The 27,920-nt window shown below is 38.1% G+C and overlaps 1 protein-coding gene and 1 non-coding gene across 2 annotated transcripts; both read left to right on the top strand.

The window, feature by feature from the left end:
- Nucleotides 1-15,744: 15,744 nt before the first annotated feature.
- On the top strand, nt 15,745-15,852 carry LOC130978191 (small nucleolar RNA R71). The gene has a single exon (XR_009085847.1). It is a non-coding gene; the product is annotated as a small nucleolar RNA R71 (small nucleolar RNA).
- A 6,399-nt stretch (nt 15,853-22,251) lies between these two features.
- Nucleotides 22,252-26,255, top strand: LOC130973046 (uncharacterized). The gene is made up of 12 exons (XM_057897419.1): nt 22,252-22,634; nt 22,707-22,835; nt 22,917-23,009; nt 23,160-23,239; nt 23,323-23,436; nt 24,000-24,073; nt 24,354-24,430; nt 24,707-24,790; nt 24,872-24,964; nt 25,078-25,185; nt 25,279-25,350; nt 25,577-26,255. Exons 1-12 carry the CDS (start codon nt 22,329-22,331, stop codon nt 26,024-26,026), a joined length of 1,680 nt encoding a protein of 559 aa, XP_057753402.1. The 5' UTR covers nt 22,252-22,328; the 3' UTR covers nt 26,027-26,255.
- The last annotated feature ends 1,665 nt before the right edge of the window (nt 26,256-27,920 follow it).

Here is a 27,920-nt window from a genome sequence, read left to right as displayed (position 1 = left end):
CTTCCTGGATGGATATTCAGGTTATAATCAAATTGCAGTAGACCCCCAGGATCAGGAGAAAACGGCGTTCACATGCCCATCTGGAGTATTTGCATACAGAAGGATGCCATTTGGCCTGTGCAATGCACCTGCAACCTTTCAGAGGTGCATGCTCTCCATTTTCTCTGATATGGTGGAAAAATTTCTGGAAGTCTTCATGGATGACTTTTCAGTATTTGGAGACTCATTCAGCTCCTGCCTTAACCATTTAGCACTTGTTCTGAAAAGATGCCAAGAGACTAACCTGGTTTTAAACTGGGAAAAATGTCACTTTATGGTGACTGAAGGAATTGTCCTTGGGCACAAAATTTCGAACAAGGGAATAGAGGTGGATCAAGCTAAGGTAGAAGTAATTGAAAAATTACCACCACCTGCCAATGTTAAGGCAATCAGAAGCTTTTTGGGGCGTGCAGGATTCTATAGGAGGTTTATAAAGGATTTTTCAAAAATCGCCAAACCTCTGAGCAACCTGCTAGCTGCTGACACGCCATTTATTTTTGATAAAGAGTGTCTGCAGGCATTTGAGACTCTGAAAGCTAAATTGGTTACAGCACCAATCATCTCTGCACCAGACTGGACTTTACCATTTGAGTTGATGTGTGATGCCAGTGACCATGCCATTGGTGCAGTGTTGGGACAAAGGCATGACAAGCTTCTGCACGTCATTTATTATGCTAGCCGTGTTCTAAATGACGCACAGAAGAACTACACAACCACAGAAAAAGAGCTACTTGCAGTGGTTTACGCCATTGACAAATTCAGATCCTACCTAGTAGGATCAAAAGTGATTGTGTACACTGATCATGCTGCTCTTAAATATCTACTCACAAAGCAGGATTCAAAACCCAGACTCATCAGATGGGTGTTGCTTCTGCAAGAGTTTGATATAGAAATAAGAGACAGAAAAGGGACAGAGAATCAAGTGGCAGATCACCTGTCCCAAATAGGACCAGTGGAAGGGGCGTCCCTCCCTCTCACTGAGATCTCTGAAACCTTTCCGGATGAGCAGTTGTTTGCCATCCAGGAAGTGCCATGGTTTGCAGACATTGCAAACTACAAGGCAGTGAGATTCATACCCAAAGAGTACAGCAGGGTGCAATCAAAAAAATTAATCACAGATGCAAAGTACTATCTTTGGGATGAACCATATCTCTTCAAGAGATGTGCAGACGGAGTAATCCGTAGATGTGTGCCTAAAGAAGAAGCACAGAAGATCCTTTGGCATTGCCATGGATCACAGTATGGAGGGCATTTTGGAAGTGAACGAACAGCCACAAGAGTCCTCCAAAGTGGCTTCTACTGGCCTACTCTCTATAAAGATTCCCGAGCGTTTGTGCTTAATTGTGACAGTTGCCAAAGATCAGGCAACCTACCTCACAGTTATGCCATGCCTCAACAAGGAATCTTGGAGATTGAGTTGTTTGATGTATGGGGCATTGACTTCATGGGACCCTTCCCACCATCATACTCAAACACTTATATTCTGGTGGCAGTGGATTATGTATCCAAATGGGTGGAGGCTATTGCAACACCCACCAATGACACTAAAACAGTGTTGAAATTCCTCCAGAAACACATCTTCAGCAGATTTGGTATCCCTAGAGTGTTAATTAGTGATGGGGGCACTCATTTCTGCAATAAACAGCTTTATGCTGCTCTGGTTCGTTATGGAGTCAACCACAGGGTAGCTACTCCATATCACCCACAGACTAATGGGCAAGCTGAAGTCTCAAATAGAGAACTCAAAAGAATCCTGGAACGGACTGTAATTAACCGTAGAAAGGATTGGGCAAGGAGCCTGGATGATGCTCTGTGGGCATACATAACAGCATTCAAGATCCCTATAGGGACCTCTCCATACCAGCTTGTGTATGGAAAGGCATGTCACTTGCCAGTGGAACTGGAACATAAGGCCTACTGGGCAACCAGATTCCTAAACCTTGATGCCAAATTAGCTGGAGAAAAACGATTGCTCCAGTTAAATGAGCTAGAGGAATTTAGACTCAATGCTTTTGAGAATGCAAAAATTTACAAAGAGAAAGCAAAAAGATGGCATGATAAGAAATTGTCATCCAGAGTCTTTGAGCCGGGGCAGAAAGTTCTGCTATTTAATTCCAGGCTCAAATTATTCCCCGGGAAATTAAAATCCCGGTGGAGAGGTCCATATGTGATCACAAGCGTATCACCATATGGATACGTAGAGCTTCAAGATAATGAATCCAACAAAAAGTTCATTGTTAATGGACAAAGAGTTAAACACTATCTTGAAGATAATTTCGAGCAAGAATGCTCAAGACTGAGACTTCATTGAAGATCAGTGACAGTCCAGCTAATGACATTAAAGAAGCGCTTGCTGGGAGGCAACCCAGCCATTTACAGAGTTTAATTACTAATTAAATAAATTTTCTTTTCTTTACAGGTTTAAGTCCAAGTATCTTCAAAGGTGAAATAGCAATTGGTTGAAATCACAAAGTTACAGGGAAATCTGGAAGCTCACTGGCGTGAAAAAGCCAGTAAGAAATACTTTGGGCGTTAAACGCCCAAAAGAAGCACCCACTGGGCGTTTAACGCCAGTAAGGGTAGCCATCTGGGCGTTAAACGCCAGAAAGATGCACCTTCTGGGCGTTTAACGCCAGTCTGCTAGCATCCTGGGCGTTCAGAAAAACGCCCAGTGACGAAGGACTTTCTGGCGTTCAACGCCAGAAAGAAGCACCAGATGGGCGTTGAACGCCCAGAACATGCACCATGTGGGCGTTAAACGCCCAAAACATGCATCATGTGGGCGTTTAACGCCAGGATGATGGGAGGAGGTACAATTCGTTTTTCTTCATAATTTTTCAAAATTTTTATGTTTCAATTCATGATTTCTTGCATAAACATATTTTAAATTATCATCCCTCAATCCAAATTAGTGTTCTAAAAATCCTAATTTCTAAAATCCCTTTTTCAAAAATATCAAATGTATCTTAATTTATAAAAACAAATGGTTTTCCAATCCAATCCAACTCTTTTAAAATTTTTTTCAACACTCAATTTTCCTTTTAAAATCTTTTTCAAAATTTAAAATTTCAGATTTATCTTTTAAAATTATTATTCATATCTTTCTCTTTTAAAATTATATCTTTTTCTTATCATATCCTTTAAAATCATATCTTCTATCTTATCTCTTTCTTATTTTTCAAAAATTTTCCACCCCCTCCCTATATCTTGTATTCGGCGCCTTCCTCATCCTCACCATTCCACAATTGCTCTCCTCCTATCCCTCTTCTTTCTTCTCTATTGCTTAAGGACAAGCAAAGCTCTAAGTTTGGTGTGGTTATCCGTGATCATTAAATTCATGGCCCCTAGAGGAAAGCAACCCACCCCAAGGGGCAAGAAAGAAAGCACTCCAAAGCCACTTTGGAATCAAGGGAAGTTCTTAACTAAAGAACACTCAGACCATTACTACAAGATAATGAGTCACAGATCAGTGATCCCGGAAGTCAGATTTGATCTGAAAGAAGATGAATATCCGGAGATCCAAGAGCAAATTTGAAACAGGAATTGGGAAATTCTGGCCAATCCTGAAACGAAAATGGGGAAGAACATGGTTCAGGAATTTTATGCTAATCTATGGCAGGCAGAAAGGCAAAGAATCATTGGAGCTGCTCTCTTTGACCATAAAACCTTAGTCAGAGGAAAAATCATTCATACCAATTCTGACAAGATCAGGGAGATATTCAAGATTCCTCAACTGAAAGATGACCCAGACTCCTTTAATAGGAGAATGATGAGGGTCAATAAAGGATTGGACAAGATCCTGGAGGATATATGCATCCCTGGAGCCAAGTGGACTACCAGCACGACTGGCATCCCAGTTCAACTAAAAAGGGAAGATCTGAAACCAGTAGCCAGAGGCTGGCTGGATTTCATTGGGCGTTCCATATTGCCCACCAGCAACCGTTCTGAAGTTACCATCAAAAGAGCTGTCATGATTCACTACATCATGCTGGAAAAAGAAGTGGAAGTCCATCAGCTGATCTCATGTGAGCTATATAAAATAGCAAACAGGAATTCTAAGGACGCCAGATTGGCTTATCCAAGCCTAATTTCTATGCTTTGCAAAGATGCTGGAGTAAAGATGGGAATAACTGAATATATCCTAATTGAAAAGCCCATTACTGGAATATCAATGGTTAGACAACAGCAACAAGATGATTCAACCAAGAGAAGAGCACCAGAAGCTCTCCCAGAATTGCCCCAATTCGAATATTGGGAACATCTTGAGGCTTCTATTTCCAGATTGCAAGAAGCTATGGATCAAATAAAGGAAGAACAGAATAATCAAAGTAGCATGATTTGCAAACTGCTCAAGGAACAGGAGGAGCAAGGGCGTGATCTAAGGGAGCTGAAGCGCCAAAAATTAATCCTTGAATAACACCCCACAGATTAGAGGAACATTTACTCCTCAAAACAACAGGTTGCTGAGTTCCAATTTTTCTGCTTTAACTTAGTGATAATGTTTTTATTTTATTTTAGAAAGTTCACCTTAGGAGATATATAGTAGTAGTAATTAGTATGTCTATTTTGATTTTATATCCAATTAAGCTATAATTTATTTTTCTCATCATCATTAGGCATGAATAAAGTAGTAGATTTTTTTTAGAATAAAGAAGTAATCTATATTTTTCGAGTTCTTAATAATAAAAATTATAATTAATTATATGTGGTGGCAATACTTTTTGTTCTCTGAATGAATGCTTGAACAGTGCATAAATTGTACTTTGAATTTGATGAATATTGGCTCCTGAAAGGATGAGGAACATGAAAAATATTATTGATGATCTGAAAAATCATAAAATTGATTCTTGAAGCAAGAAAAAGCAGTCAAAAAAAAAAAAAAGAGAGAAGCCATGAGCACTAGCCAAGAGTAAAAAAGGGATCCAAGGCTTTGAGCATCAATGGATAGGAGGGCCCAAGGAAATAAAATCCAGGCCTAAGCGGCTAAACCAAGCTGTCCCTAACCATATGCTTGTGGCATGCAGGTCCAAGTTACAAACTTGAGACTGAGTGGTTAAAGTCGTGATCCAAATCAAACAGAGTGTGCTTAAGAGCTCTGGATACCTCTGACTGGGGACTTTAGCAAAGCTAAGTCACAATCTGAAAAGGTTCACCTAGTCATGTGTCTGTGGCATTTATGTATCTGGTGGTAATACTGGAAAACAAAGTGCTTAAGGCCACGGCCAAGACTCATAAAATAACTGTGTTCAAGAATCAACATACTACACTAGGAGAGTCAATAATACTATCTGAATTCTGAGTTCCTAAGGATGCCAATCATTCTGAAAATTTAAAGATACAAGGGGATGCCAAAACTGTTCAGAAACAAAAAGCTACAAGCCCCGCTCATCTAATGAGAATATGAGCTTCATTTAAAACTCTAAAATATTATTACTTCTTAATTTCTGTTAGAACCTATTTTATTCATCTAGTTGCTTGAGGACAAGCAACAGTTTAAGTTTGGTGTTGTGATGAGCGGATATTTTATACGCTTTTTGGGGGTAATTTCATGTAGATTTTAGCATGTTTTAGTTAGTTTTTAGGAGAATATTATTAGTTTTTAGGCAAAAATCATATTTCTGGACTTTACTATGAGTTTGTGTGTTTTTCTGTGATTTCAGGTATTTTCTGGCTGAAATTGAGGGAGCTGAGCAAAAATCTGACTTAGGCTGAAAAAGGACTGCTGATGCTGTTGGATCCTGACCTCCCTGCACTCGAAATGGATTTTCTGGAGCTACAGGAGTCCAATTGGCGCGCTCTCAACGGCGTTGAAAAGTAGACATCCAGGGCTTTCCAGCAATATATAATAGTCCATACTTTGCGCAAGGATAGATGACGTAACTTGGCGTTGAACGCCAAGTTCATGCTGCTGTCTGGAGTTAAACGCCAGAAAAACGTCATGATCCGGAGTTGAACGCCCAAAACACGTCATAACCTGGAGTTTAACGCCAAGAAAGGCCTCTACTCGTGGATAGCTTTAATCTCAGCCCCAGCACACACCAAGTGGGCCCCAGAAGTGGATTTCTGCACCAATTATCTTAGTTTATTCATTTTCTGTAAACCTAGGTTACTAGTTTACTATTTAAACAACTTTTACAGACATTTCTTGTACCTCATGACATTTTCAGATCTGAATTACATACTTTTTGACGGCATGAGTCTCTAAACTCCATTGTTAGGGGTGAGGAGCTCTGCAGCGTCTCGATGATTTAATACAATTCCTTTGTTTTCCATTCAAACACGCTTGTTCTTATCTAAGATGTTTATTCGCGCTTAATTGTGAAGAAGGTGATGATCCGTGACACTCATCACCTTCCTCAACCCATGAACGTGTGCCTGACAACCACCTCCGTTCTACATCAGATTGAATGAATATCTCTTAGATTCCTTAATCAGAATCTTTGTGGTACAGGCCGGATTGATGGCGGCATTCATGAGAATCCGGAAAGTCTAAACCTTGTCTGTGGTATTCCGAGTAGGATTCCGGGATTGAATGACTGTGATGTGCTTCAAACTCCTGAGGGCTGGGCGTTAGTGACAGACGCAAAAGAATCAATGGATTCTATTCCAACCTGATTGAGAACCGACAGATGATTAGCCGTGCTGTGACAGAGCATAGGAACGTTTTCACTGAGAGGATGGGAAGTAGCCATTGACAACGGTGACACCCTACATAGAGCTTGCCATGGAAGGAATCTTGCGTGTGGGAAGAGGATTTCAAGGAAAAGTAGAAATTCAAAGGACAAAGCATCTCCAAAACTCCAACATGTTTCTCATTACTGCACAACAAGTAACACTGTTATTCTCTTTTATTTTTATAATCAAATCTGGTAATTTCACTTTTTAAATCCTATTGGCCTCCTGACTAAGATTAATAAAATAAACATTGATTGCTTCAAGCCAATAATCTCCGTGGGATCGACCCTTACTCACGTAAGGTATTACTTGGACGACCCAGTGCACTTGCTGGTTAGTTGTGCGAATCACAAATTCGTGCACCAGCCACATAAAAAAAATTTCCATATGCTTATTGCACAGAATTAAACACAACAAAACTAACCTCCAAGTCGGCTGCCTCGGCGTAATGCGACGTCTCGTTCAATCTATTGATGTCTCCGTCGTTCTTTGCCTGGCGCACCATCGCAGTATTAGTCGATGATATTGTCAAAAGGGAATAATAGAGAGGAGAAAGTGGTTGACAAGGTCAAATTGGGATCCAGAAGCACGCTGTGAACGACATATACTTATAGGCGACATGCCTTATCTGGTTTACATTGTAAATAGAGTAAATGCCCTTTCCGGTCCCTAACGATTTGCCCGATGGACTTCCCACCCCCTAAGAAATCTAAATACCCAAATCGATTCCTATCTATTATGATTTCAGTACGTTCCAGTCCCTGCAACCGGATCCGAGCAGGTCACTGACTGATGTGTCAGTAACTTGTCCACGTGGGTTTTTCTCCTTCATAATTAGGACAAATCGCCCCCTGTACCTTTGTTGAAATGTTGCGTTTCATTATGAGCATTATTCCATAAAACACCTTCCTCTCCCTCTTCATTTACATTTGGCCCTAACTCTGAAACCTTTCTCCTTCCCTCCAAAAGAGCGTTACGTTGAGGACGTGCGATCGTGCTGCACCACTGTGTGGGAAGACATTGGAAGCATTTGGCAAGTTTCTTTGAAACGGTAAGCAATCTTTCGTTCTCTTCTACTTACTTTATCTTTCACTGTAGTCAAATTGAGGATTGTGTCAGATAGTGGGAGTGAAATTAGCTTTGATAACTCAGTTCTCCTTTGCATGGTGATTATGGGTGGATGGGGTGAAGCACTAGCTTTGTTTGATGAGTTAGGGTTGTTGCAAAACTATAATAGTGATGTTAACTTTGAAAGTTTCTACCGTTCTGCTTATTGATGAGTTAAGAATTCTTAACTGATAGATATTTTAGTCTATTTGCTGTTGATTAAGTTTGAAGTTTAGCTCTGTTACTGAGTTATAGTTTGGATTTTTACAGATGTCTGTGTTTGTTATCCCTGTTTTTCATCATGGTGGGATACTAAAAAAAGATCTAAATGGAGTGTTGCAGTACGTAGATGGAAAGATTGAGAAATTTTCACCCATGGATGTTGATTTTGTCAACAAGAAGGACTTGGAAGAACTCTTCAGGGGATTAGGTTATCTAGAATACAAAGAAATTTACTGGCTTGATCCAGCAACAAAAAACCTGGAGTTTGGGCTTCATATCCTTAAGGGTGACCAGGATATTAATGACATGTGTGAAACCACCCTAAGTTGTCCAGATAGAAATGAGTTCTACATCTACTTTGAGCACCTGGTAAGTCAACCAATGGCAGTCGAACCAGAGCCAGAACCAGAAGAAGAGCCCGTTGTGGTCACAGAGGAATCCTCATCGGATGATGGATACGAGAGTGCCGAGGATGAGGCCTACAAGCCTCCTCCTCCTAGTTATGAGAGTGATAGTAGTGATATTGAGTCACCAAAAAGACATGGAAAAAAAACAAAGGAAAAAGCATCAGTGTCTCCATCAAACAAGAAGAAAGTGTCACCTAAGAAAAATGGTAAGAAATCATCAAAGAGGTATATTGGGAGGAGGAGGAAGAGACATGTGCTATACGGTGAATCTAGTAAAGGAAATCGAACTGAGACACCTCCTAGTGGGTCGGATTCTGCCCAAGGGCCAGTAGAAACAGATATGGGAGGGCCAGTAGAAGATGAACTAGGAGGTCCAGCAGTGGTTAATGAGAAGAGTGACAGTGATAACTACAACTATGAATATGCTTCTGAAGAGTGTCATACCCAGGTATCTTCTGAGGATGAGAGGACAATGCACGAACTTGATTTCAATGAAGAAAATGAATATGGAGAGGTTTGGTTTGAGCTTGGAATGCAATTTTCGAGTATGGAGAGATTTAAGAAGGCCTTGAAGGATGTATTTATCTAGGATGAAAGAGATTGCATGTATATCAAGAATGAAAAGGAGAGGGTCAAGGCTAGATGTGCGGAGGAGAACTGCCCATGGTTAATATATGTGGCAAGGAACTCAAAAACAATGGCATTTGAGGTAAAAACATTTCACAACAAGCATATATGTGGAAGGGATTATGGAAGCAATTTGGATGATAGGGCATGGGTCACAGATAAGCTGGAAAAAAGGTTGGCAACACAGCCTAAGCTGACACCGAGGGAAGCAACAGAGCATATGAAACAGGACTACAATGTTCAGGTCCATCCAAAAATGATCCAAAGGGCTTTGAAAGCAACTAGGGAAATTGTTGTTGGGAATGACAAGGCATAATATGGGAAGTTGTGGGATTATTTACAAGAGTTGCACAGGAGTAACCCAGACAGCACGGCTGACATGTGTGTTGACCCAATTCCGCAATCTCTACCGCTATTTGACAAAATTTACATATGCTTAGATGCGTGCAGAAATGGGTTTGTTAAGGGTTGTAGACTGGTGCGCGAAATTGTGAACAATACTTTTTCACAACTCTCATAATCCCCGGTAATGGCTCCAAAAACGTGGTAGCTCAATACCATGGCATTACACAACTTCGCACAACTAACCAGCAAGTGCACTAGGTCGTCCAAGTAATACCTTACGTGAGTAAGGGTCGATCCCACGGAGATTGTTAGCATTGAAGCAAGCTATGGTCATCTTGTAAATCTTAGTCAGGCAAACTCAATTGTATATGATGATGAACGAAAATAATATAAAGATAAGGATAGTGATACTTATGTATATCATTGGTGTAAGAGCTTCAGACAAGTGTATGAAGATGCCTTCCCTTCCGTCTCTCTGCTTTCCTACTGCCTTCATCCAACTCTTTCTTACTCCTTTCCATGGCAAGCTCGTATAGGGTCTCACTGTTGTCAGCAGCTACCTCCCATCCGCGCAGTGAAAGCTAATGCACGCACTCTGTCACAGTACTGCCAATCACCGGTTTGGTTCCCTCCCCTATCGGAATAGAATCACTCTTTTGCGTCTGTCACTAACGCCCAGTAGGTTACAGGTTTGAAGCACGTCACAGTCATTCAGTCATTGAATCCTACTCAGAATACCACAGACAAGGTTAGACCTTCCGGATTCTCTTGAATGCCGCCATCAGTTCTTGCCTATACCACGAAGATTCCGATTAAAGAATCCAAGAGATATTCACTAAGCCTCAGATGCTTGTAGAACAAGAATGGTTGTCAGTCACCTTGTTCATGAGTGAGAATGGTGATGGGCGTCATCACCTTCATCATGTTGAAGAACAAGTGATATCTTGGATAAAGAACAAGTGGAATTGAATGGAAGAACAATAGTAATTACATTAATACTCGAGGTACAGCAGAGCTCCACACCTTAATCTATGGTGTGTAGAAACTCCACCGTTGAAAATACATAAGAACAAGGTCTAGGCATGGCTGAATGGCCAGCCTCCCAAAGGTCTAAGATAGCATAAAACAAAGATCGCTACCAAAAGTCTCTATAATACAATAGTAAAAGGTCCTACTTATAGAAAACTAGTACATAGATGAGTAAATGACATAAAAATCCACTTCCGGGCCCACTTGGTGTGTGCTTGGGCTGAACAATGAAGCAATTTCGTGTAGAGACTCTCCTTGGAGTTAAACGCCAGCTTTAGTGCCAGTTTGGGCGTTTAACTCCCAATTAGGTGCCAGTTCCGGCGTTTAACGCTGGAATTTCTTGAGGTGACTTTGAACGCCAGTTTGGGCCATCAAATCTTGGGAAAAGTATGGACTATTATATATTGCTGGAAAGCCCAGGATGTCTACTTTCCAACGCCGTTGAGAGCGCGCCAATTGGGCTTCTGTAGCTCCAGAAAATCCACTTCGAGTGCAGGAAGGTCAGAATCCAACAGCATCTGCAGTCCTTTTGAGTCTCTGGATCAGATTTTTGCTCAGATCCCTCAATTTCAGCCAGAAAATACCTGAAATCACAGAAAAATACACAAACTCATAGTAAAGTCCAGAAAAGTGAATTTTAACTAAAAACTAATAAAAATATAATAAAAACTCAACTAAAACTACCAAAAACATACTAAAAACAATGCCAAAAAGCATACAAATTATCCGCTCATCACAACACCAAACTTAAATTGTTGCTTGTCCCCAAGCAACTGAAAATCAAATAAGATAAAAAGAAGAGAATATGCAATGAACTCCAAAAACATCTATGAAGATCAGTATTAATTAGATGAGCGGGGCTTTTAACTTTTTGTCTCTGAATAGTTTTGGCATCTCACTCTATCCCTTGTAATTCAGAATGATTGGCTTCTTTAGGAACTCAGAATCCAGATAGTGTTAGTGATTCTCCTAGTTAAGTATGATGATTCTTGAACACAGCTACTTATTGAGTCTTGGCCGTGGCCCAAAGCACTCTGTCTTCCAGTATTACCACCGGATACATACATGCCACAGACACATGATTGGGTGAACCTTTTCAGATTGTGACTCAGCTTTGCTAAAGTCCCCAATTAGAGGTGTCCAGGGTTCTTAAGCACACTCTTATTTGCTTTGGATCACAACTCTTATTTCTTTCTTTCTTTTTTTTTTTTCGAATTTTTTTTTTGTATTCACTGCTTTTTCTTGCTTCAAGAATCATTTTTAATGATTTTTCAGATCCTCAATAACATGTCTCCTTTTTCATCATTCTTTCAAGAGCCAACATTCATGAACCACAAATTCAAAAGACATATGCACTGTTCAAGCATACATTCAGAGAACAAAAGTGTTGCCACCACATCAAAATAATTAAACTATTATAAAATTCAGAATTCATGCAATTCTTTCCTTTTCAATTAAGCACGTTTTTTATTTAAGAGAGGTGATGGATTCATAGGACATTCATAGCTTTAAGGCATAGACACTAAGACACTAATGATCACAAGACACAAACATGGATAAACATAAAGCATAAAAATCGAAAAACAGAAGAATAAAGAACAAGGAAATCAAGGAACGGGTCCACCTTAGTGATGGCGGCTCTTCCTTCCTCTTGAAGGTCCTATGGAGTGCTTGAGCTCCTCAATGTCTCTTCCTTGTCTTTGTTGCTCCTCCCTCATGATTCTTTGGTCTTCTCTAATTTCATGAAGGATGATGGAGTGTTCTTGATGCTCCACCCTTAGTTGTCCCATGTTGGAACTCAATTCTCCTAGGGAGGTGTTCAGTTGCTCCCAGTAATTTTGTGGAGGAAGGTGCATCCCTTGAGGCATCTCAGGGATCTCTTGATGAGAGGGGTCTCTTGTGTACTCCATCCTTTTCTTGGTGATGGGCTTGTCCTCATCAATGGGGGTATCTCCTTCTATGTCAACTCCAACTGAATAATAGAGGTGACATATGAGATGAGGAAAGGCTAACCTTGCCAAAGTGGAGGTCTTGTCCGCCACCTTGTAGAGTTCTTGGGCTATAACCTCATGAACTTCCACTTCTTCTCCAATCATGATGCTATGGATCATGATAGCCCGGTCTATGGTAACTTCGGACCGGTTGCTAGTGGGAATGATTGAGCGTTGTATGAACTCTAACCATCCTCTAGCCACGGGCTTGAGGTCATGCCTTCTCAATTGAACCGGCTTTCCTCTTGAATCTTGCTTCCATTGTGCGCCCTCTTCACATATGATTGTGAGGACTTGGTCCAACCTTTGATCAAAGTTGACCCTTCTAGTGTAAGGATGCTCATCTCCTTGCATCATAGGCAAGTTGAACGCCACCCTCACACTCTCCGGACTAAAATCCAAGTATTTCCCCCGAACCATAGTGAGATAATTCTTTGGATTCGGGTTCACACTTTGGTCATGGTTCTTGGTGATCCATGCATTGGCATAGAACTCTTGAACCATCAAGATTCCGACTTGTTGAATGGGGTTGGTAAGTACTTCCCAACCTCTTCTTCGGATCTCATGGCGGATCTCCGGATATTCACCCTTTTTGAGTGAAAAGGGGACCTCGGGGATCACCTTCTTCAAGGCCACAACTTCATAGAAGTGGACTTGATGCACCCTTGAGAGGAATCTATCCATCTCCCATGACTCGGAGGTGGAAGCTTTTGCCTTCCCTTTCCTCTTTCTAGAGGTTTCTCTGGCCTTGGATGCCATAAATGGTTATGAAAAAGCAACGCTTTTACCACACCAAACTTAAAATGTTTGCTCGTCCTCGAGCAAAAGAAGAAAGAAGAGAGTAGAAGAAGAAGAAATGAGGAAGAGGGAGATGGTAGTGTGTTCGGCCAAGAAGGGTAAGAAAGGGTGTTTAGGTTGTGTGAAAATGAAGGGTTGAAGAAGGGTATATATAGGAGAGAGGGGGGTAAAGGTTCGGCCATGAGGGTTGGGTTTTGGGAGGGAAAGTGGTTTGAATTTGAAGGGTGAGGTTGGTGGGGATTTATGAAGGATGGATGTGAGTGGTGAAGAGAAAGATGGGATTTGATAGGTGAAGGGTTTTTGGAGAAGAGGTGTTGAGGTGATTGGTGAATGGGGGAAGAAGAGAGAGAGTGATGGTGGGGTCCTGTGGGGTCCACAGATCCTGTGGTGTCAAGGAAAAGTCATCCCTGCACCAAATGTTGCTCAAAATCATGTTTTGAGCTATTTCTGGCGTTAAACGCTGGGCTGGTGCCCATTCCTGGCGTTTAACGCCAGGTTGTTGCCCTTTTCTGGCGTTTAACGCCAGTCTGGTGCACCTTTCTGGCGTTAAACGCCCAGAATGGTGCCAGACTGGGCGTTAAACGCCCAACAGCTAGCATTACTGGCGTTTGAACGCCAGCTTCTTCTCCTCCAGGGTGTGCTGTTTTTCTTCCTGTTTTTCATTCTGTTTTTGCTTTTTTCATTGTTTTTGTGACTTCTTATGATCATCAACCTACAAAAAAGATAAAATAACAAAAGAAAATAGTTAACTATAAAACATTGGGTTGCCTCCCAACAAGCGCTTCTTTAATGTCATTAGCTTGACAGAGGACTCTCATGGAGCCTCAGAAATGTTCAGAACCGTGTTGGAACCTCCCAACACCAAACTCAGAGTTTGAATGTGGGGGTTCAACACCAAACTTAGAGTTTGGTTGTGGCCTCCCAACACCAAACTTAGAGTTTGACTGTGGGGGCTCTGCTTGGCTCTGTTTTGAGAGAAGCTCTTCATGCTTCCTCTCCATGATGATAGAGGGATGTCCTTGGGCCTTAAACACCAAGGATTCTCCATTCACTTGAATGATCAACTCTCCTCTATCAACATCAATCACAGCCTTTGCTGTGGCTAGGAAGGGTCTGCCAAGGATGATGGATTCATCCATGCACTTCCCAGTCTCTAGGACTATGAAGTCAGTAGGGATGTAATGGTCTTCAATCTTCACCAAAACATTCTCTACAAGTCCATGAGCTTGTTTTCTTGAATTGTCTGCCATCTCTAATGAGATTCTTGCAGCTTGCACCTCAAAGATCCCTAATTTCTCCATTACAGAGAGGGGCATGAGGTTTACACTTGACCCTAAGTCACACAAGGCCTTCTTGAAGGTCATGGTGCCTATGGTACAAGGTATAGAAAACTTCCCAGGATCTTGCATCTTTTGAGGCAGTTTCTGCCTAGACAAGTCATCCAGTTCTTTGGTGAGCAAAGGTGGTTCATCCTCCCAAGTCTCATTTCCAAATAACTTGTCATTCAGCTTCATGATTGCTCCAAGGTATTTAGCAACTTGCTCTTCAGTGACATATTCATCCTCTTCAGAGGAAGAATACTCATCAGAGCTCATGAATGGCAGAAGTAAGTCCAATGGAATCTCTATGGTCTCATTTTGAGCCTCAGATTCCCATTGGAACTCAGAGGAGATTGGTACACGCCCACTGAGGTCTTCCTCAGTGGCGTCCTCCTCCTCTCCTTCCTCTCCATATTCGGCCATGTCTATGGCTTTGCACTCTCCTTTTGGATTTTCTTCTGTATTACTTGGGAGAGTGCTAGGAGGGAGTTCAGTAACTTTCTTGCTCAGCTGACCCACTTGTCCTTCCAAATTTCTAATGGAGGACCTTGTTTCAGTCATGAAACTTTGAGTGGTCTTTATTAGATCAGAGACCATTGTTGCTAAGTCAGAAGTATTCTGCTTAGAACTCTCTGTCTGTTGCTGAGAAGATGATGGAAAAGGCTTGTTATTGCCAAGCCTGTTTCTTCCACCATTATTATTATTATTGAAACCTTGTTGAGGTCTCTCTTGATTCTTCCATGAGAGATTTGGGTGATTTCTCCATGAAGAATTATAGGTGTTTCCATAGGGTTCTCCTAGGTAATTCACCTCTTCCATTGAAGGGTTCTCAGGATCATAAGCTTCTTCCTCAGATGAAGCTTCCTTAGTACTGTTTGGTGCATTTTGCATTCCAGACAGACTTTGAGAAATCAAATTGACTTGTTGAGTCAATATCTTGTTCTGAGCCAGTATGGCATTCAGAGTGTCAATCTCAAGAACTCCTTTCTTCTGACTAGTCCCATTGTTCACAGGATTCCTTTCAGAAGTGTACATGAATTGGTTATTTGCAACCATTTCAATCAGCTCTTGAGCTTCTGCAGGCGTCTTCTTCAGATGAAGAGATCCTCCAGCAGAGCTATCCAAGGACATCTTAGATAGTTCAGAGAGACCATCATAGAAAATACCTATGATGCTCCATTCAGAAAGCATGTCTGAGGGACATCTTCTGATTAATTGTTTGTATCTTTCCCAAGCTTCATAGAGGGATTCTCCATCCTTCTGTCTGAAGGTTTGGACTTCCACTCTAAGCTTACTCCATCTTTGTGGTGGAAAGAACTTTGCCAAGAAGGCATTGACTAGCTTTTCCCAAGAGTCCAGGCTTTCTTTAGGTTGAGAGTCCAACCATATTCTAGCTCTGTCTCTTACAGCAAAAGGGAATAGCATCAGTCTGTAGACCTCAGGGTTAACCCCATTAGTCTTGACTGTGTCACAGATTTGCAAGAATTCAGCTAAGAACTGATGAGGATCTTCCATTGGAAGTCCATGGAACTTGCAATTCTGTTGCATTAGAGAAACTAATTGAGGCTTAAGCTCAAAGTTGTTTGCTCCAATGGCAGGGATAGAGATGCTTCTCCCATAGAAATCAGGAGTAGGTGCAGTAAAGTCACCCAGCACCTTCCTTGCATTGTTGGCATTGTTGTTGTTTTCGGCTGCCATGTGTTCTTCTTCCTTGAAGAATTCGGTCAGGTCCTCTAAAGAGAGTTGTGCTTTAGCTTCTCTTAGCTTTCGCTTTAAGGTTCTCTCAGGCTCAGGATCAGCTTCAACAAGAATGCCTTTGTCTCTGCTCCTGCTCATATGAAAGAGAAGAGAAAAAGAGAATGTGGAATCCTCTATGTCACAGTATAGAGATTCCTTGAAGTGTCAGAGGAAAAGAGAAATAGTAAGAAGAAGGAGAAGAAGAATTCGAACTTTAATTAGATAAGGTTCGAATTGTGCATGAAGAAGGAGTGGTACTCCATAAATAGAAGGATGTGGGAAGGAGGGAAGAGGATTTTCGAAAATTCAATCAAAAGATTTTGAAAACATTTTGAAAATTTGATTGATAATTTTCGAAAACTCAAAGTGGAAAAGAAATCAAGTGATTTTTGAAAAAGATTTTGAAATTAGAAATTAAAAAGATTTGATTGAAAACTATTTTGAAAAAGATGTGATTAAAAAGATTTGATTGAAAAGTTATGGTTTTAAAAAGATGTGATTGAGAAGATATGATTTGAAAACAATTTGAAAAGATATGATTTTGAAAATTAGTGACTTGCCTAACAAGAAAAGATATGATTCAAACATAAAACCTTCCTTCACAGAAAAGGCAAAAAATGTTCAATCAAATCATTAATTGTTAGTAAGTATCTTTGAAAAAGGAAAGAAATTGATTTTGAAAACATTTGATTGAAAAGATATGATTTGAAAAAGATTTGGTTTTGAAAAACTTTGAAAACTTGAAAAAAATTGATTTTGAAAACAAAATCTTCCTCCTAGCACCATCCTGGCGTTAAACGCCTAGAATGGTATACATTCTGGCGTTTAACGCCCAAAATGCTACCTCTTTGGGCGTTAAACGCCCAACCAGGTACCCTGGCTGGCGTTTAAACGCCAGTCTGCCTTCTTCACTGGGCATTTTTGAATGCTCAGCTTTTTCTGTATAATTCCTCTGCAGTGTGTTCTGAATCTTCAATTCTTTGTATCATTGACTTGAAAAGACACAAATTAAAAATATTTTTGGATTTTTAATAATCAAAATGCAACAAGAATCAAATAACAATGCATGCAAGACACCAAACTTAGCAGTTTGTGTACTACTGACACTATATGAGACATATGAACACTCAAGTCAATAGAATTTAAAGATCAAAACAAGAAATACATGCATGGATTCGAAAAGTATAACAAAAACATGCATTTGACACCAAAACTTAAGGTGAGACACTAGACTAAAGCAAGAAACATCAAATATTTTTGGGTTTTTTTTATGATTTTGTAAAATTTTTTTTGTGTTTTTTGAAAATTAAGTGGAAAAAGGTATCAAAATTCTTAATGAGAATTCCAGGAATCAGTGCAATGCTAGTCTAAGACTCCGGTCCAGGAATTAGACATGGCTTCACAGCCAGCCAAGCTTTCAAGGAAAGCTTCGGTCCAAAACACTAGACATGACCAAAGGTCAGCCAAGCCTTAGCAGATCACTGCTCCAAAAGCAAGGTTGATGAAAATCAACAAGTTCTTGTGGTGATAAGTTGAAACCTCGGTCCAATCAGATTAGACATGGCTTCTCAGCCAGCCAGATTTCAACAAATCATCCTGAAACTCTAGAATTCATCTTCAAGAATTTCGAAAAAAATAAATACCTAATCTAAGCAACAAGATGAACCGTCAGTTGTCCAAACTGAACAATCCCCGGCAACGGCGCCAAAAACTTGGTGCTTGTTGCCGGATCTTGGCACTGATGTTACCGGACAAAAAGCTTGCTCAAAACTTGAACAATCCCCGGCAACGGCGCCAAAAACTTGGTAGCTCAATACCATGGCATTACACAACTTCGCACAACTAACCAGCAAGTGCACTGGGTCGTCCAAGTAATACCTTACGTGAGTAAGGGTCGATCCCACGGAGATTGTTAGCATTGAAGCAAGCTATGGTCATCTTGTAAATCTTAGTCAGGCAAAATCAATTGTATATGATGATGAACGAAAATAATATAAAGATAAGGATAGTGATACTTATGTATATCATTGGTGTAAGAGCTTCAGACAAGTGTATGAAGATGCCTTTCCTTCCGTCTCTCTGCTTTCCTACTGCCTTCATCCAACTCTTTCTTACTCCTTTCCATGGCAAGCTCGTATAGGGTCTCACTGTTGTCAGCAGCTACCTCCCATCCGCGCAGTGAAAGCTAATGCACGCACTCTGTCACAGTACTGCCAATCACCGGTTTGGTTCCCTCCCCTACCGGAATAGAATCACTCTTTTGCGTCTGTCACTAACGCCCAGTAGGTTACAGGTTTGAAGCACGTCACAGTCATTCAGTCATTGAATCCTACTCAGAATACCACAGACAATGTTAGACCTTCCGGATTCTCTTGAATGCCGCCATCAGTTCTTGCCTATACCACGAAGATTCCGATTAAAGAATCCAAGAGATATTCACTAAGCCTCAGATGCTTGTAGAACAAGAATGGTTGTCAGTCACCTTGTTCATGAGTGAGAATGGTGATGGGCGTCAATCATCACCTTCATCATGTTGAAGAACAAGTGATATCTTGGATAAAGAACAAGTGGAATTGAATGGAAGAACAATAGTAATTGCATTAATACTCGAGGTACAGCAGAGCTCCACACCTTAATCTATGGTGTGTAGAAACTCCACCGTTGAAAATACATAAGAACAAGGTCTAGGCATGGCCGAATGGCCAGCCTCCCAAAGGTCTAAGATAGCATAAAACAAAGATCGCTACCAAAAGTCTCTATAATACAATAGTAAAAGGTCATACTTATAGAAAACTAGTACATAGATGAGTAAATGACATAAAAATCCACTTCCGGGCCCACTTGGTGTGTGCTTGGGCTGAACAATGAAGCAATTTCGTGTAGAGACTCTCCTTGGAGTTAAACGCCAGCTTTAGTGCCAGTTTGGGCGTTTAACTCCCAATTAGGTGCCAGTTCCGGCGTTTAACGCTGGAATTTCTTGAGGTGACTTTGAACGCCAGTTTGGGCCATCAAATCTTGGGCAAAGTATGGACTATTATATATTGCTGGAAAGCCCAGGATGTCTACTTTCTAACTCCGTTGAGAGCGCGCCAATTGGGCTTCTGTAGCTCCAGAAAATCCACTTCGAGTGCAGGGAGGTCAGAATCCAACAGCATCTGCAGTCCTTTTGAGTCTCTGGATCAGATTTTTGCTCAGATCCCTCAATTTCAGCCAGAAAATACCTGAAATCACAGAAAAACACACAAACTCATAGTAAAGTCCAGAAAAGTGAATTTTAACTAAAAACTAATAAAAATATAATAAAAACTCAACTAAAACTACCAAAAACATACTAAAAACAATGCCAAAAAGCATACAAATTATCCGCTCATCATAGACCACTAATAGGCCTAGATGGATGCTTTTTAAAGGGGTATTATGGAGGCCAACTTCTAACTGCAATGTCACTTGATGCTAACAACCATGTATTCGTTATTGCATATGCTGTTACAAGAGCAGAAAATACAGAGAACTGGATGTGGTTCTTAACTCGACTTCAGGATGATTTGGGAGACCATCAAGTGTGCGGATGGAATCTCATGTCCGACCAACAGAAGGTAACAACATTTGCCAACCTATTCTGATATTGTTTATAATTCTGCAGAGTATAGTTGGATTATAGTGTAGATATTGTTTAGATTATTAGATATTATTTTATAAATACAAGTCTGCAGAGTATAGTTGGGAATGAAGCCTCCACCAAAAAAACAGTGAAAGAACTTGCTATATGGATATTATGTTGTTTAGGAAATGTAGAACTTTGGTTTAGGGGGAGACTCTATCTTAGTTATTTTGGTTATAGTGTTGATGTTATTATTAGGTTATGATTTGAAGTCTACATAATACTCAAGGTTGATTTAGAGATACAGTCAATTTTTTTGGTTTTTGTTTTAGCATCAAGTTGAAAAAACACACATGGTCTTCTGAGTGAAACTCTGGAGCAGGTCATATTTTGGAGTGAACTTTTTGTAAAATACTCATGCTTTGGTTTGTGAATCACTTTATATGTTGGTTTCAACTTTTATGAAACTCTCAGAAATTAGAGTGCAAATTCCAAATTTCCCTGAGATTTGAATATTTATTTACATTGTTATCTTCATAGACATGTGTTTCAGAAACTCATAATAATACAATATGATAATATCTCAATACACTATTTTAAATTCTAATAACTACATGAAATAAAATAAATTAAGTATCATTGAATTAGAGTAAATAATCATAACATCAGTTGTTGTCTTCATACAAGCTATGAATTTCAACAATAATACATTAAGTAGTTGTTTTCTATTTACATAACTTTGCACACTAAATCAAATTCACATTTTTCTCAATTAACCCACTGCAAATTGATGAAATTATAAGTGTAACTGCAATTCCAATTAAAAAAATGGTTAATTTTCTGCATTTAGTGTTGCCTCCAAATATTTTTTTCAATTTTCTGCTTTGCCATCATTACTTCCAGTGCCTCCAATCTTTCTTCCATCGTCTTCAAACTTTCAACCACACTATTCTGATTGACATAAGCTTTATGTGAATATGACTCAACATATTCATCAAGCCAAGCAAAGTATTTGCAATGTGGAGCTGCGGTCTGCAACAAATAACACTCCATGGTAATGGCAAGGAATTTTGAAACAAAACTAAAATTGAAAAATGATTACCTTAAAATAAGAGCAGCAAAAAAAAAAAGTCTGTTCGGATTTTCTGCAGTGCTAGATTGAAACAATATTGCATATGTGCCACAATGACATCTGGGTGCTACAAATCTTTTCTTGCCTTGATTTGCCTTTTCTCCTATACTCCCAGTGGAACCCAGAGTTGGACTCCAGCACAAATTCTTCCCAGCTTCATTGCTTTCCTCCACGGTTCGTGAAGAAGAGTCTCTGACTTTCATAGCCATATTGTTCTTCAGGAGAAAACCCTTTATCTTCACTCTACACACAATGAAGACAATGAAGAATAAAGAAAAAATCCTAAATAACTATGAACACCCAGGAGATAACGCTCATAATGAAACGCAACGTTTCAACAAAGGTACAGGGGGCGATTTGTCCCAATTATGAAGGAGAGAAACCCACGTGGACAAGTTACTGACACATCAGCCAGTGACCTGCTCGGATCCGGTTGCAGGGACTGGAACGTATTGAAATCATAATAGATAGGGATCGATTTGGGTATTTAGATTTCTTAGGAGGTGGGAAGTCCATCGGGCAAATCGTTAGGGACCGGAAATGACATTTACTCTTGTAAATATGATATACACGTATCAGGTTGACGTGTCATATCTCATTTACAGTGTAAACGAGATACGTATAAAATTATCTTTTTTACAGTATAAACGAGATAAGAAAGTGATATTTATTTTGGTAAATATTTTTTAAATTATTTATTTTAGCAATTATTATAATTATTTTATTTATTAAAATAAAAAAATCCGATATTTCATCTAATGGACTCATTTTAATAAAAAATACTAATTTTGGATGCATATTAAATTTTTTATCCCATTTTACGTGTTAAAGTATTTAAGATAAATTTATTATGCAATAATAGAGAGAATAATTTACTTCTTTTATGTGTCAAAAGTATTCAAAATAAATTTATTATAATTACTTTATAATTTTTTTTTATTTTTTTAATACACTCACAATGTAAAGATATTTTATATAATTGTCTAATTATATTTAATTTCTTAAATAATTATTCATGTGATAAATATAAATGCAGTTATTTTTCTGACACAACGTTACCTAATTAGACGGCATATTAACATAGTATATCAAAATTAAATTTTCATAATTAAATATATATTTTCAATTTTCAAATTTCAAATTTCAAATTTAATTTGTTAATTTGTTAATTTGTGCAGAAATATTTATAGGTTTATATGGGGTCTTACCTCTGAGGCCTTGTTCCCGCCGCATTCCTTTCAGTTTGGCAGTTAGGTCCATCCAAACGCTCTGTAAAGCAAACAACTTCACTTCAATTCAATGGAGAACCAGCGACACCAAGAAAGAGAACCAGAAGAACAAGTAGTAGTAGTAGATGAGGTTGATGATGATGATGATGATGAAGAAGAGGAATCGTTTTCTTCGGATTCCGAGATCGGTGACGCCCTTGACTGGCTTGACTCCAAGGACGATGACGACGTCGTCGACGCTTCCTTCTCTCTCAATTCTCGCCGCCCCAACGCCCATGGCGGCCACCACCACGCCGCCGTCAACTCCTCCACCCTCCAGCCTCTCTCTAACCGCAACCAGAAGTTCACGCACCACATTCGTGCGTCTCCCTTAGAGGTAAACCCTAAAATTTAGATTTTCACATATATAATTGGATTAATGACTCAAAATTTAGATTTGGTGGTGCAGGAGTGGGAAGGGAGGATGAATGTTGGGATGTCTAACTCTGTGAGTACGGCAATTCGTGGTAGTGTTCGAGAGATGGCCATTGGTAAAACTAAAACTACTGATAAGGCAGACCGCGCCACTGTTGAGCAGGTGATACTACCCTAATCACTCTTAAACTTGTCTGTTTGCCAAATATAATTATTACTATGCAACTAACTCTGGTTTTCCTAGGCAATTGATCCTAGAACGCGCATGGTTTTGTTCAAAATGCTTAACCGAGGTGTGTTTCATGATATCAATGGATGCATTTCAACTGGAAAGGAAGTATGTGGTGCACCAGAAACTTTTATTTTGTGTTTTCCTGTTTCTGAACATCATGGTTTAGGTTCCAAGATGATGTCTCAGACTATTCTGTTTTGACAATTAGTTATATGTCATATTGAGTTCGTTTCTTCCTTTTTATTTGTTCTAAAGGCAAATGTTTATCATGCAACCAAATCTGATGGTCAAGAACTTGCAATTAAAGTATACAAAACATCCATTCTGGTTTTTAAGTAAGTATAACGAGTGTTACATCGTTCAAAGTTGCATTTTTATTAATTATATAAACTGAACTTTATTCTCTGAATGATATCAGGGATAGAGATAGATATGTGCAAGGAGACTACCGTTTTAGAAATGGATACTGCAGGCATAATCCCAGGAAAATGGTAAAAACATGGGCAGAGAAAGAAATGAGGAATCTTATGAGGTTTGCTTCCTTTTCTCCCCCCTGTTTGTTTCCCTGTTGGGTTGGTTATGAACTTTACTAAAAGAAGTGCTATGAAAAATTCATGTAAAAAATTAAATTGGATAATCAAAATAATTGGAAAAGAAGGTAAACTGTACACATGTTTCTCAGTCAAATGTTCTTTACAGGTTTTTTTGTCATTAATCCTTTTACCTTTACACTATGCATGAAGTGCTACGAACATTCATCTTGTTTTTTCTATCAAAAAAAAAAAAAAAACAGTTTAAAATTATTTGGGTTTATGGCAGTTACTTAACCAGGTACTAGAGTAATAATAATTTGTTACAGTTCAAAGATCTTTTATGGATTTGATGTATGTCTGATAGAATAAACTGAAATGAACCTAGTAAATCTTTATGTGTGTTAGAGCCTTAGAGGGCCAGTCCCATGTGCTTCAATTTTTTAAAGCTTTTACTTTACCTTTTCTTTTATTTTTCCAGTAAATCTGTATCAGATAGTTTGGATCCATGCATACCTAACCTTAATTATTTCCTTCTCTCATCTCTTCCCAAATTGAATTGCAGGCTAAAGGCAGCAGGACTTAGGTGCCCTACACCTCTTCTTCTGAGGCTGCATGTTTTGGTTATGGAATTTATAGGTACTGCTTTTATTCTCCACATTCACAAAACGTCCCCATACTGTGATCAATGTAATTCTGTGCACATATTTGATACAGTGCTTTCATCCATCTGCTGTTCATTATCTGGTATAAGAAAAGAGAGAAAAGGAAGAAAAGAAAGCGAGGCAGTTGTTCACTAATTTTTGTCACATATATCGAAGTTGGAATTGATTGTAATTGCCCCCAATATTGATCATTCATAAGAAACATAAGTACAATTTCAATTGAATTTCTGAGTTTATTTTTTCATTTTTCACAGGAAAGGCTGGTTGGGCTGCCCCTCGTCTTAAAGATGCAAACTTATCTTTAGACAAGTTACGTGAAGGCTATCTTGAGGTGTGTCAAATTACTACAATAGTATATTGTGATGCTTGCATGATATAATTTAGAACTTGGCCTTTTAGCTGATATCTCAATTCTTAAAGATTATACCTTAAAGATGCTTTGGTGTGAAGTCAATAATAGAGTCAGTGAGTCGACAGTTTTGAGTATTATTTTAGGGATCCTTAATGGAAATACTGTTGCACATTTTTTTTTAGTATTCTAAGGGCATTAGGCTCTTCTGTGCTACCAAGGTTTTAATTTGAAATTATACGAGGATTTGTTTTACAGATGATTATTGCAATGCGGACATTGTATCAAAAGTGCAAATTGGTTCATGGTGACCTCAGCGAATATAATATACTTTATTTTGAGGTGATCTCCTCTTCACCTGTTTATATTTCATTGATTAAATGCCTCTGTCAATAGCTAATATGGTTGTTCTCTATTTGTTAGGGTCACTTGTATATTATTGATGTTTCTCAAGCTGTTGATCCTGACCATCCTCATGCCCTCGATTTCTTGCGTGAAGATTGTATTCATATATCAGTAAGCACTTGTAGCAATAAATGATTGATTTCTTGTTCTGTTTTTTATATCTCTGTAATGGGGATAATGAGGTAAAGGTGTGATTAAGTAGTTTTTGTCATGTTGGTTTGCAGGACTTCTTTAAAAAGCATGGTGTGGCTGTCATGACGATAAGAGAACTGTTCGATTTTATTGTTGATCCAACTATTGCTGATGATGCTGTGGATGGTTATTTGGAAGAGGTATTTGTCTTTTTTTTTTCTTATTAGTTATTTCTCTGCATTTTCTGAACAACTTCAAGAAATAATTTTTTTATGCTTCTCAAAAAATTCTAGATGCAACAAAAAATCTCAGCAAGAGGAGATGTATCTGTAGAGGATGAGATTGCAGACTCGGTATTTATGCAGGTAAACTGATTTGTTATGTCAGCTTCTTACTTGATCCTTTTCTTAATTAGTATGATATTTAAGTCAATCTATAGATATGAGTTTGATTCACTTGTTTTGCTTTTTATTTTGAATAATTGAAATGGGGTTCAGATTTGGTCTTTGAATCAACCGTGTTTATAGTCTGGTCAGCACGATGTTCTTTTGTTCTTTTTTACATTTTCAATTTCCTGAATTCTCTGTACAGACTTACATTCCTAAGACGCTAGATGATGTTAAGAATGCCGAGGAGGATGTGCAACGCATAACAAGTGGGAAGGACACCGGCGATTTATACTATCAGACCATCACTGGACTTAAACACGCATTATCAATATCACAACCTTCGTCGCAAAATGACAAGCAGCATGTGAAATCAAATCCTACAGAGGTTTCACATATCAACTCTGATGATAAATCTGGCCTTTCAAAGGCAGATGGTGACTCAGAGTCCGACGAGGATGAAAATGATGAAAGTGATTCCGAAGTGGATTCATATTCTGAAAGCGATACACAGACGCCTGCAGACAGGAAAGCGGCTAGAAAAGAGAATAAGAAGAAGGTGAAGGAAGAGAAGAGAGAAGCGCGGAAAAATAAAATCCCCAAGGCTGTCAAGAAAAGAAAGAAGAAGTTGGCTAAAGCCAAAAAGACAAGGTAGGCAGAAGCAGCTTCAAGTTTTCGCCTTCCAGGTAGTAGGATTTAGGTAGAAGTTAATACACCATATAAAAATTGAGCAATTTTGTTGAGTGGATTCAAAGCAATATAACAGTTGCTGGTGTGGAGTTTTCTAAGTGTGTCTCACAATTCTTAAATATACTAGTAATATATTTGTCCACACTATTTGCTTTTGTTTATACTTTATACTATTGTTTATGGAAATTTAGAAGTGGAAGTGTGATTGATTTTTATTTCTTATTTTATTTTTTGGTTAAATATTCCTCCATTTAGTTTCATTAATGACTTCGGTTTTCTTTTATTTTTTTCACATTTTTTTGACGTATATATAGGATTTTTTATTTTAATAAATAAATAAATTATAATAATTACTGAAATAAATAATTTAAAAAATATTTACTAAAATAAATACTCCTTTCTTATTTCGTTTACACGGTAAACGATAGATAATTTTGCACGTATCTCGTTTATTGTATAAAGGAGATATGTGTAGTTTTTTTAATTTTTATATATCTCGTTTACAATATAAACGAGATATATGTTATTTATTTTGTTTGCATCGTAAACGATATATATATATATATATATATATATATATATATATATATATATATAATTTTTAAAAATAATAAAAATATTAATAATTTAAATTAGACCAAATTCTTAAAAATAGAACGTTTCACATAATAGGAAGTACATAAAAGTTTAAAATATAATTTAAAGTAAATGTGCTTATGTGTTTTTAAAGTAAATGTGTTAACGTGCTCATTTTAAATGGACAATTCATCTTCTTTATTGTTTAAAATGTTAAAATCGTCTATTTTTACTATTATTTAAAATGTTCTATTTTTAAGAGTTTGGTCTAAATTAAATTATTAATATTTTCTATTATTTTCAAAATCTATATTTAATTATTTATAAATACATATATCTCGTTTACACACGGGATAACATGTATTTCGTGTATCTTATTTACCGTGTAAATACTAAATACATGCAAAATTTTCTCATTTACAATATAAACGAGATAAGAGAAATATTTATTTCAGTAAATATTTTTTAAATTATTTATTTCAATTATTATTATAATTTATTTATTTATTAAAATAAAAATTCCATATATATATATATATATATATATATATATATATATATGCAAATACAAGTATCTGAACGTCAATTTCAATTACACCCCAAATGTTGTCCTTTGACATTTCTAAGCGATATTAATTTTTAGTTACTTTTTATTTGGGGTATAAATAATTACTCATAATATTCTTTAACCTCATAAAAGTAACTAAGAACGAGAAAAAAAAAAAAGAAGAAAGTAAATAAAATTGATTCATAGAAACATCATTTATTTATATATTTTAAGCTTTTTATTTTCCATTATTGAAACATTTATTCAAAGGGAAAATGTTGCAAACATAGGACTACAAATTGTGACATGGAGGTGGGTACTGACACATACATTTGCTATTAATGCAAAACCCACTTGCTAGCCTTCCAAAACGGTTTTTGCAAATATCTTCGCACTGGTGATCTGCTACACATATTTCACTGTTGAGTGTTTGTGTACAATGGTTTGAGACAGACTCTGTTACTTTCATTAGCCTTTCATTCCCTACGTATCCACATCAAAACACATCAAACAATTACTACTTGGACAGTTGGATGTGCAATCTAAACTAGAATAAACAAATAGAAATTTATAATTTTTTTTTCTATTAAAAAAACCAGTTTTTTTTTGGTTGAAAAAATCACTTTTCACCGTATTTTTATAATTTTATAAATTAATTAGAATTTAAATAACAGTCGGTTATTTTTTTGTTTGGAGAATCAAAAAGACTATTTTTATTAACATCAAATTTTAAATA

This window comes from Arachis stenosperma, chromosome 4 (genome assembly GCF_014773155.1).
Source record: "Arachis stenosperma cultivar V10309 chromosome 4, arast.V10309.gnm1.PFL2, whole genome shotgun sequence".
In the NCBI taxonomy this organism is placed as follows: Eukaryota; Viridiplantae; Streptophyta; class Magnoliopsida; order Fabales; family Fabaceae; genus Arachis; species Arachis stenosperma.
This window is presented reverse-complemented; position numbering and strand designations above follow the sequence as displayed.

Bases quoted from the DNA above. Each gene is read 5' to 3' on its own strand.
- LOC130973046 (XM_057897419.1), top strand. From the start codon at position 22,329: ATGGAGAACCAGCGACACCAAGAAAGAGAACCAGAAGAACAAGTAGTA. The intron at 22,836-22,916 runs GTGATACTACCC...TGGTTTTCCTAG, and splicing joins ACCGCGCCACTGTTGAGCAG to GCAATTGATCCTAGAACGCG. The intron at 25,351-25,576 runs GTAAACTGATTT...TTCTCTGTACAG, and splicing joins CAGACTCGGTATTTATGCAG to ACTTACATTCCTAAGACGCT.